General features: G+C 40.2%; 1 protein-coding gene across 3 annotated transcripts; it reads right to left on the bottom strand.

Moving 5' to 3' along the window:
* Positions 1 to 570: 570 nt before the first annotated feature.
* On the bottom strand, positions 571 to 11,439 carry LOC113146203 (Krueppel-like factor 15). Of its 3 annotated transcripts, none has more exons than XM_026333537.1 (3): positions 11,249 to 11,439; positions 7,949 to 9,548; positions 1,726 to 1,894 (listed from the first exon to the last, which is right to left on the bottom strand). In XM_026333537.1, exons 2-3 carry the CDS (start codon positions 9,448 to 9,450, stop codon positions 1,726 to 1,728), a joined length of 1,671 nt encoding a protein of 556 aa, XP_026189322.1. In that variant the 5' UTR covers positions 9,451 to 9,548; positions 11,249 to 11,439. The 3 variants fall into 3 exon arrangements, with proteins under 3 accessions (XP_026189325.1, XP_026189322.1, XP_026189323.1); XM_026333538.1 differs by lacking the exon at positions 11,249 to 11,439 and adding an exon at positions 10,538 to 11,242; XM_026333540.1 differs by lacking the exon at positions 11,249 to 11,439 and having other exon boundaries at positions 571 to 1,894; positions 7,949 to 9,450.
* Between the last annotated feature and the right edge of the window lie 215 nt (positions 11,440 to 11,654).

Genomic DNA, 11,654 nt, shown 5'->3' with positions numbered 1-11,654 from the left:
TAGTGTTCATATTTTCATACTAACCTTTGATGAATATGCTGCAACAATTAATTTTAGGGTAAGACCAAGGTAAATGAAAAGGTGTCATAAAGACTTATGAACACTATTTGATACTGTAATGGCACACAATTATCATCTCAACAAATGGTAAATACAAATGAAGTTTAGTTCATAAACAATAAGACTTCATTTCTGATTTCAATATACGTTTTCCTTTTACAAACTCACTTGGTCTAGTTTGTACCAGTAGCTTTTGGTGACTACCATTAATTAATGAGAACATGTTGAGTTCTTGACTGTCTACCTGTGATACTGTGATATCTTTTAGCATTCCCAATTATCCTCTAACTCCACTTGCAACTCTCCAACAGAAGTTACTCAGACTAATGATTCATTTGACGGCCTATGGTGACTGTTATTGGATACTAGTTAAATAGGCAGCACAAAAATTTCATGTGATATGGAAAGAATTGTTTGATTTAAAAAAAAAATCTGAGGGAAGAAGAAAGGGAAAATAACATTGATTTGAAAGGACAAATGACTGGTATGCTCAAGGCTGGTGTGAATCACTGATTCGCACAGATACTAGACTTTCCTTGTGCCTCTTGTTGATTTAATATTTTCTATTATTTTTTTTATATTTTTGACAGCAGTGACATGAAGTACATAAAGTGACATAAAAGAATAAATGATATGCCAGAAGACAACTGCGAACTGAACAGAGATGTGCTTCTGTAAATACAACCCTTGCTAGAAATGTTTTGTAGATAATCACTGGATGTAGCCGCACAACAATCTGTTTTTATCCAACGTGGCCATAAACATGACAACTATCCTGATATCCAGTCTTTTAGTGACTGAAAAGGTGTGACAGAAGAGTCAGTCAGGCCATAATACAACTACACAAAATACTAAAATGGCACAACCCAAAGGTTTCATATGGGCCAGTGAAAACTACGTTGTGTTATGATCTTTGTTGGTGAACAGTAAATCACCATGAGCTATTGAACGTTTTGAATTTGAGAGTTTTAGCTGTAACAAGACTCAAAAGTCGAAACAGAGAGTGATTCAAGGCCAAAGGAATGTTGATGCAACATTTACTCTGCTGTTGAGAAATTATTTTACCAAGGCCCCAATAGTTCCCAATGCTTCCTAATGCAATATCCAGCCAGCCCTTGATGCTTTGCAACAAAGCCATTAAGCCCGTCTTTGCTCATGTTGCCTTAAAACATTTGGCTTCAGGAAGGTGAAAACTGGGGGTTTAAAATAGTAGCAGATCCCCAGTGTTACAACCTTTATTGATATAAGGCTTTTGACTTAAACATCAAAGTGTAAAAAACTGTCTGAATAACAAATATTTCTTCAATTCAGTTTAGATAAAAATTTGAATGAGACAAATAAACATTGTAATATACAAGAAGCTTATTCCACCTCTGAGGGTGTTATGTCAAGTAACAGTTTTCTGTTTTGTTTAGCTTTTACAGTCTTTTCCTCACCACCCAATAAATTATCACAGTACCATGAATGGACATCACACGTACATATTTCAACATAAACACACACAAGAGTATAAAGAGTCCTGCATGAACTCCTTTAAAGGGTCTTTGGACTTTCACCCTCTCCCTCTGCCTTTCGTCTCTCTCTCTCTCTCTCTCTCTCTTTCACACACACACACACACACACGTGCACACAGAGCGTCTGTCTGTCAGAGTCAGGTCAGAGGGGTCAGTTTGCAGAGCGTCCTGTCCTACTGCTTCGTGGAAAGCGGTGGACTTTGAGGTGTTTCGACAGGTGATCGCTGCGGGCAAACTTCTTCTCACAAACAATGCACTGGTATGGTTTTACTCCAGAGTGGGATCGGCGGTGCCGGGACAACTCGTCAGACCGGGAGAACCTGTGTAAAAAAAAAATGCAGGATGTGAATAATGAAATTTGCCAAATTTTGCCTAATGTTAAACATCTTTGCCACAGTAATTCCCTGCTCATTGCTTCCTGTTTTTAATATTACCCAATAGCAGTCAACAGTGAGCAATTTAAAACATTGAAAATACATAAATTCTGTCACTTTGAAATACTAACAATTCTGTGCCTAATGTATGGATCCATTCCTAACAGAATATAGTTGCAATTCAAGCTGCAGGATAACATCACAGTTATGTTAAGCAGTTTGAAATGAAACTAATCTAAGAGGTGTGGCATTGTATTGTTTTGCCCTGCCGCATCTTATCTATGAAGTTAAATAGTCGTCACATGGTTTTATGTGTATGAGGACTGCAGATCCCAGCCCAGTCACTTCCTGGCCTTCTCCGCTCTTCTGTTTATGGGCTGCACCCAGTTTAGATGTCATGTCAGTGAAGGGTTGACTCCCTGGATGATAAAGTAGTGCCTTTTGTATATTGGTGTGTATGTCCTTTAGTGTGTCTCTACATATTAGTAAAGCTGTTAGGATCAGATTAATTTGCAACACAGATTGATTTTCTGGCACAATTCCAGTAGCAGCAGCAGGCTGAAGACAGGAAGGCGATAACTCACAGGGATGTAAAGACGTCACTCACAGTTATTTCAAACCATTTCCACTCTAGACATGGATTACACAACCGCTCTATTCATCATTTTAATAGCTCAGGAATAAAAAGAAGATAACTGACACAGCTAATAATGCTAAAATGTGGCATTTGAAAAGACACCAAAACAATCAGACTTACAGACTCATTTGGCAAATTGTTATGGTACTAAGACCTTTTTTATCTGTATTTTTACAGTGAATATTGACAGCAAGCTCAAAGTCATCACTACCTCATTTACAAGGAGTGTAGGTATACTTTACTTTTGCACACTGATGCTGTTCACTGCTGAAGTACAGAATAATAAATGGATTGTTGTTTTCAAATGCTGTGAGCATACTGCACTGTTCCGAACTCTCTGCAACAAATTTATTAAGGCTGTCATTGATTTAGATAAAATACAACCTTGTTGATAGAATCTTTAATGTGTCATAACCTTTTCTCCAGCAATATAACCAAATATATGGATTGTATCTGGCTATTATTATTGTGGCACATATGTAAAATATGCCTGCAGTAAAGGCATGTCAAGTTGAATTATTTTGTTGAAAAAAGTTTCAGTTTCATTATCATTTTCTAAAAGATTGATCTTGGAAACCCAGAAATTGTGCTTTAACATTTGTTCCACCATTGTTAATATTAAATAGTGATTAGTTCAGCTACAATGTTAATAAAGTTTCTACGACAGGAGGCAAAATTGTTATTTTGACTTTTTACTTAATTAAACTCTACAACACCAAAAGGAATGTCATTATTTAGATAGGAGTCACAAACTGCATCACTTTATTGATGCATGGTATTATATGTGTCTGCATATTTATTCCTCACTGTAATTTGTGTGCAGTGCTGTTGCACACCATATACCCTAATGCTGCACTCTATCAGCTTCAAGCTGAGGCATGATGGAAACCATGTACAGCTATTCTACTGACACAAACTGGGCCTGAGCCCAACTATAACATACTGTACTGTACCGTGGAGGAGCTTTCAAAAGAGGACTTATGGAAATAGACAGCCTGATTGTTCTTCAAATCCACATTTTTGAGAGGATGAGTGGGAGCTGTGCACCGGGAGGCCTGTGTGGTAACAGTGAGTTTGTGTGCTAACGTTAGTGCTGCACTGTGTTTATGTCTTGTGTATGTCTTGCTCTGTGTGTTGCTTTCTTGCCGTCCACTTCCTGGACTGTGTTCCCTAAAACCTATCCATGTTTGATAAACGCCAACAGGCATAACCGCGTCCTGCTTTACCATGCGTTCATGTGCGCGTACATGAAAAGAAACTCGCCTTTTGCAGACTGACATGCCAGATTTCTCACATCACTATCTGTCGCCACAAACCTATGTCCCTTGTTGCTCTAGGTCTTCCTCTGTTCTTCTTTTTTGGTATTACTCCCACACTAGTCTAAGTTGCCTAAGTTTCCTTTGCTCTGCATGTTCCAGACCTGGTGGGCGAGGTCACAGAGTTTAACTCCAAAGGTGGAAGGCGCTTCTGTTTATCGTCTGAGTGTGTTTTTCTCTGGAGGAGTGCAGGTTTTGCACCTTACGTCCTCAGGGCAGCTGGTGTGGCTGCAGCACACACAGTGTACTTATTAGTATGGGTGCTGTGCGAAACACATATGCAGGTTTTGTTCTAGCTTGTCCTTAAACTTAGCTTTGCAGTTAGTAGAGCGTAGTCAAAACATTTAAGAAGGGTGGGGCAGTCAGGTTGGATACACACCTGGAAAATTACAGTAGTAAGTCAATATCTCTCTTACGGTGGATACTGGCAAGCACACTTACTATACATACTTTGATCAGCCATCTTTACTTTGTTTGTCTTTTTTTTTTTTGTTTAGTTTTTCCTGTCAGCTCAAAGAAATTAGTCTCCCTGTAAGTTCAAAGGAAACTCACATGGCTGCATGACTGCACTAATCAGTGACAGACATTTACCTTCTACATGCAAAGCTATAGACAAGAAAACATAAAAGCTCCTTTGACTGGTTATCCAAATTGTTGTTGTTTTTTTTAAAAACCAGCAGAAGCTGATGCAGTTCTCCATTTTGTTTTTTTAGCAGGACTCTATCTCTTTTATAGCTCAAGAGTCTGTTTTCTACATGACCCCAAACTTGCTGAACCTACATAAGAGATTAAGCAAAGGGATGGACTAGGTTTCCCAGGAGGATCAATAACATGTTATAACTGACAGATACGTCTACACTCCCTTTTAAACTTGCTTTAGCTCCCTATTTAACATAGTGTCTGAACTAAAATGAAACCGTGGCAGCTCTGTCACCACCAAACAGCACTATGCATTGTAACAATGACTGCATCCAGTCATGTCAGTCAGCCAGCGTTATCACTCTGTTTTTACAGTAAACTGGTAGAGTTTGAGCCCAGCTGCCAACTACATACCTCTAATAAGTTTCTATGCATGTCTAAGTTGAAAATACTGAATACTTGTATGTGTTGCCTGCATGTGTTCATTCACCCATCTATCATTAACCACCACTTACTCCTGCTATCCAGGGTCACTGGGGTCTGGAGCTCATTTGGTTATAGTGGTTATATTTTACTTTATCTCTGCACAAATATGTATATGAACATAACCATAAATCTGAGAACGAGAGAGGTTTAAAAGTCTGAGATGTCTTAAAAAGACAGAAAGAAAAATAACTTTCACTAGAGTTATATCTAGGAGTCCTACCAGTGAAATACTACTCCTCTCTACTTCAGAAGAGTCAACACATGGATCTATTCTAAGGTTACACAGGGTAAGAGGTGTCCGACCCCTCTGCTTATTTCCATTTCCTAGCTCATAGAGAGAGAGGAGCAAGGGAAGGCCAACTGTATAATACTGTATACTGCTGCTGTCCAGGCTATAGAAGTGTGTGATAAAGGTAAACTGAATGACAGAATAACTGCATATGTGGGCTACATGTTACAAAGACATATCATGCAAACAGTCTGTTTAATAGGCTACATAGTACAACTGCAGGGTTATATTTGCTATATTGCTTTTTGACAAGTCAGCAACATTGCACCTGTATGCTGCAGACAGACAAGCGCTGACTGAATGCGATGACTAATAAAAGGAAGTCATGACAATATAACCACAAAATTAGCTAATGGATTAACACTTGTTAGAGAGATCAATGGCTCACTTCACATATCCAACACTATCTAAAATGCATTGCTCTACAGGTAGTGCTATAAATTCCATTTCATAAATGTCTATGTTTCCGGTGGTAGAGCAAAATTTGAGCTGCAATCAGCAAGATTTTAGCAAAGATTAAATGTATTCATGTCTCAGCCAAAACAACAAAGTGATGATGCCCCATTCCTCCAGACTGCAATACTATGGATTCATCATATTTGAAACGTATGTTGGATATAGTCAGTGGTTATTTACTGATGTCACATTACGGGTTTTCACTATATGAAAATAATATATAAAGGATCACTGTGTATTTTTCTCTTGTCAGTAAATTTTGATACAATATGGGACAGCAACTGTTTCAATTTGCCCAGTTAAGAAGACTTTTAAGATGCAAATGTAATAAAGCACATGGAAACAACCTGATATTACATAATATGCTTATACATGTTCTAGGCCCCCAGGCATAATGCATACTGTGAAAAAAGTGGCAGATCTGTAGGATTTTAAGTGGCCACATGTGCAACACAGCCTCCTCACAGCCTGTGGAATTTGCAGGGAGAGCCATGATCACTGATAAACACTGGACCAGAACAGTTTGCTGAGCTGGGTCAAACTTATCTGATTCATTCTTTCTCATACACACAAATACAGATAGACACACATATATGGACACTTGCATTATTTACTTTATCTGAACCAAAACCTAATTCTAACTTTACCCTTAAATGAAAAACCTAAAAATATCCCTAATGTTTGCTATAAATTAAACCTGCCTCATGCTCAGACACAGAAGACACCATTTGCACCCCTGAGCAATGACCCTATGTATAGAAGAGGAATCCATTGACTGACAGGTCATACATTGGAATTTGTGCTTTGGACAGAAGACAAGCTATTACATATAATTTATTTACATTGGTGAAGGGCAAGGACTACAGGATAGTAAAGCACATTTAAGGTAGTCTGCCATGTTTGTATACAACAATGTATATATACAACACACAGTTTTTTATATAACCAAACTGAGGTTATGAAATTGGTATTTGCTGACATTTTCTTTAACTTTTCAAGCTAGTTTATGTTTGTTTGGAATACCCCAGTTCTTAATACAAAGTTATCCAAGACCCCAGTTTCTACTTCTCCAGTGTCACAAATGTTTACAGGTTACATTTATAATCCTCCCTGTGACACTGGTTAAGGAATAAGCGGGTACAGAAAATGGATGGACTGATGGATGGATGGATGTATAATCCTATAATCCTTGTTCCTTGTGTTCAAATAAATTACGTGTTTCTCTGCTGTATGAGTGTTTGTGTGTTTGAAGTGGTTGCAAAAATTGAGCAAACAAGTGGAATAACTAGCAGGGGACAAAGTCTGAATGACCGCAATGTTCAAAGGCACTATATCTAATCTCCGACTTTAACATGGTAGAAAGACACACAGATAGCTGGGACACAGAGCCCTTGTGTAGGAAACACCATGATATAACCTTCCTGAATACTTGAATGTTGCTTCTCTGAAGATGGGCTGTTTCTCCTTCCCCTTCAATCCATAAAATCTCTAAAATGAATCCTCTCCTTGTATGTTTAACACATCAGTGTCCTCATAAAACATTTATCTCTCCTGCAAAACAATCTACTGGTACTATTAAAGTTGTGATATTGCACTCCAACATGGAGTCATTTAGGCAGGAGTTGAAAACATACAGTTTCCTGCTCTTTCACTTGATGGATTCCGATCTGTTTTTTCTGAACATTCTATGTTTATGTGTAATATTTTTCATCTGTAATATCTACACAACAGGGAATAACACAACATGTTATTTATGTGACACACTAACGTGGAGCATTTTCCAAATGTCTTCAACGTCTACAAACATCAGGGAAAGTCAGTTATCAGCAGCTATCTTCAAGTGGCTGTTTACGAGGCCACATTGGAAATTGATGACCCTGGTTACAGTAACTCTGTATTGTATATAGAAGCTGGTATTATAGGTGCTATAAACACAATTTGATTGCACTTTCCTTCAGTGGATGTACTACATGTTTTGTCCACTCTTCAATCTATGCATTCATCTCTATCCACTTATCCATACTTTAAATTTTAATGTATATAAGTCAGGAAGAAGAAACAATGTTCTAATATAGCTCTATTTCTTCACCTTTCCAGAAATAACTGACTTCCCTTTTGATTCATTAATTGTTTGAATAATTTAATTGGATAAGTGAAAAACACTTCATTAAGCTCACCTCCATCCACAGCCAGGCCAGGTGCAGGCAAAGGGCTTTTCTCCCGTGTGTCTCCTCAGATGGGCCTTAAGGTGGCTGCTCTTGGTGTACATCTTATTACAGCCGGGAAAAGAGCATTTGTGCATTTTAATAAGGTCTGCTACTGCACTCTTCTGGTACCTCTGACCTCCAGCGAGGACCCCTGTTGTCGAACCTCTGCATTCTCCAAGCCCATTGGGCTTAGCCGCAATGGGCACTGGTGCAATTCGAACAAATCTGGAAGAAACTGTGTTTCCGGTTTTGTTTGAGCTGCTAATGTTTGCTGGTGAAAGGAGCTGAGGCACCAAGGCAAAGGTCTGCCCCTGGATGTTGACAAGGAGCTGGGTGATTTTGATATCTGATGTGGCCTGTGTTACCTGGGGCTGGGTTTGCTGCGGTTTACTTTGCTGCATGGTAGCGTCTGATATGGCACTGGGGTTAGGTTCCTGTTTGATCTGTATGGGCTGAATTTGTAAGATGACAGGCACACTGGAGGCAGCACTGGAACCTTCTGAGGGGGCTGGAGATGATGCCCCATCCTCCTGTTTGATCTCATCAGCTCCACTACTAGTAGAACTAGAAATAGTTATACAATTAGCATCCACTGTTGAACTTGGTGAACTTTCCATGTCAGACGCACATGGTTCACATTTGGTCTCTGAGTGGGACAGTGGAGAATGTGCCACAGGCACAGTCTGATCTGAGTGCTGTGATACTGATACAAACTTTCCTGCCAAGGTCCTGGAACTTTGTGCCTCAGCGTCCTCTGATGTTGGTGATGTTGCTTCATCACTCCCTTCCTCTTCTTTCTCCATTGCCAATAACATGTTCTCCTCCAGAAACTCCTCAATCTCCTCCAAGGTGGGCTGAAAGAGGAGTGCAGTAGGATCATGCAGCTCATCCAGGAAGACAGGGTACTCATAACAGTCCTCTTTGGCCTGGTGTTGGAAGAGACTCAGCCTCTGCTCTTTTTTGGGCTCCCAGTCCAGGCCAATGGGTAAAAGAGAGACAGATGGGGAGGACGCGGCTGGTGGAGAAGCTAATAATATAGAGGAAGGCAGAGGAGAAGATTGAGAGCTGCTGTTGGCATTAGAGCCTAATGAGGTGGTGGTAGATGCCTGTGAGAGGAAGTGGTCCAGCAGGCTGTCTTGGCTCTCGCCTCCTGAGGAGTTACTGCTCCGGCTGCTCTTGCTTTCATAGCTGGAGCCACGAACATGGTGCAAAGTTGGTGACAAGGACTCTGGGCTGGAGCAGAAGGAGGAACGAGGGCTGGAGGAGTCACTGAGGTCATCCTCAGAGAGGTTAGGGGAGGAGGAGAGCATCACCCCTTGGTAGGGGTGGTGATCGTACATACACGCATCAGTTACCATGATGCCTGGTGACACGCCACCATTGGCGTGGCAACAAAGAGAGTTATGATCACACCCCGGGAACTCGGTATAATACAGGAAGGTCTCTTCAACACGTGGCAAGTGATCCACCATTCCTGTACGGACGAATGACAGCTGGGCTCGACTCTGCTCTAATGATCAAACTGCTCTGATGGAGATTGGTTGAATATTGATAATTTTTTTTCTTCCTCCTACAGGAGACAAATTATTGTTTACATTATCTATGGGCAATGACACAAAGGAAAGATATGTATCTTTGAACAGTAATGGTAATTCAAATTTAATTAAATGCAACTTTTGCGCACAGGAGTGAACAACAACAATACCAAAAAAGGGGATAACAGTATGGTAAAAAACCCATCTGTGGTCAGTTTGGCATTCTGACTTAACTTGAGGCTAATGTTTTACAAGACAGTCTCTCAACTTTACACTGTTAAAGAAATAAGTAAACCAGCAGACTGGCTACATATTCTGTAGTATGTGGTGTCTAAGTTCTACCTGCCTTTTACTCAAGGTGTGTAGCTGATGTCACTTGAAAAGGAAAGACTGGCAGAGTATGTGTGTGCAGACATTGCAGCTGTTGGTGAGTACAAAGTGACAATGTGGTTTCAGAGGTTCCCATTTCTAACCACTTCTATCATTAAAGACAAATGGTTCTACTGTCGTTCATAGGGTTGTTCTAATTTTCTTCCCCCTTCTGGTCCTTATTACAGTTTACAGTTTTCACAGAGCAAACCGCTGCAATATTACATAACTGTTAGACACATAGATAATGGTACACATTCAGAGATTGGAATAGCCTATACATACGACCTAACGACTTCCTGCAGACAAAGAGGAATAGCTGCCAAAGAAAGATGCAGTTATTCAATATAAGACCGGCAGATTTCAGTTGGATGATTAGTGAAGGAGTTTAACCATCAAACAATCAGGACACCACGTACAGGTTTACATGGATTGATAATACTAGTCATCAGATCCTAAACGCAGCCAGTGGTTTACAGTGATGACACATGTTCATCTTTAAACACTTAAAAGACAACACGTGTCGACTATTGTATGAACAAAAAAAAAAAAACAAACAAAAAAAACAAACAAACAAAAAAAGAGCCTGGAAACAAGCGCCCTCTTCTGTAAAGCGAAAAAGCAGCGGTTTCCAAACTAAAGCCAGGGAACCCACCGGGGCGCTCACAGAGATCACCGAAAAAAAGTTGAATTTGATTATTACTCCATTGACTTTGAGTTAGGGAACCACAATCACACGACATTAAAAACGATTTTCCTTAGGATGTTTCTGTTTTCTTTCTTCTTTGTCAGCGTAATTATATAATTCAAGCTCTGTGTAAAAACATCCATCATATCATATCGGGGAGCTGAGAGCTTCTGCTGCTAAGTAATACCTCATGGAAAAAAAATGGTTTGCCAAGATAGTTTGACTACACCTTGGCTTGGTCAAGTCTTAAGTTGTTTGCCCTAAAGTAACCTTGCGCCCTAAGACATCAGAAAGGCTGACAGCACGATGCGCCCTGAACTTCACCACGCTGCGTGGATAATCACTTATGGAGGTTAACTCGGAATTTATGGCATGTTTAACACTGCGGGGTATGGCCGCTTTTCAGATCCCACAATGACATTCATTTTACATGATATAATTATGATCTCTATGCGCCTCGGTGGATGTATTTTTTTTTACATGGATTTGCCATAGTAAACCGTACAGCGTCGCTCTAAATTCGCATATATGTTGTATAGATATGCCTCCTCTCCATACTCAGCTGGTTGCTTCATGCTACCTATTCCACAGAGAGAATAAACACAAAAGCAGAAATTAACAAGGATTTTTCAGTCTGCTGTTAAATTATGACAGCGTCCTTGCGTTTTCTGAACTCACCTGTATACACGAGGAATCCAAAATTTCGCTCCTCTGCACTGTGCGCTCTCCTTAAGAAAGCTGTCAGTGCGTAATAGCGCGTAATGACAATATAAATCCACGACGCGAATCTTGCATAGCTATGCGCCCTCACACACTCTCCCTCTCACAAACACACACACACACACACACTATCACTCTCTCTCCAGAGGACTGGTAGTTCGCTTAACTGTCACATGATCGGAGTGCGGTATGTTAAAACAGTCAAATTAGGGGGTCGGCTTATGAAGGCTCGCCTGCTCGGCGCGCCGCAATTGGCTCTGGTGCAGGGAGGCCGGACTCAGGGTCGGCGTCAAGTAAAAGAGAGAATGGAAGAGTGTGTGTGTATGTGTGTCATAAAAACATCTCATAGCCCTATTATAACAGT

This window comes from Mastacembelus armatus, chromosome 7, assembly GCF_900324485.2.
Source record: "Mastacembelus armatus chromosome 7, fMasArm1.2, whole genome shotgun sequence".
Taxonomy (NCBI): Eukaryota; Metazoa; Chordata; class Actinopteri; order Synbranchiformes; family Mastacembelidae; genus Mastacembelus; species Mastacembelus armatus.
The sequence above is the reverse complement of the archived record's forward strand: the minus strand, read 5'-3'. Positions and strand labels throughout refer to the sequence as shown.

Excerpts from the sequence above, each read along its gene's own strand:
- LOC113146203 (XM_026333537.1), bottom strand. The coding sequence starts at position 9,450 with ATGGTGGATCACTTGCCACGTGTTGAAGAGACCTTCCTGTATTATACC. Across the intron at positions 1,895-7,948 it reads TGGCCTGGCTGTGGATGGAG|GTTCTCCCGGTCTGACGAGT; the intron begins GTGAGCTTAATG and ends TTTTTTACACAG.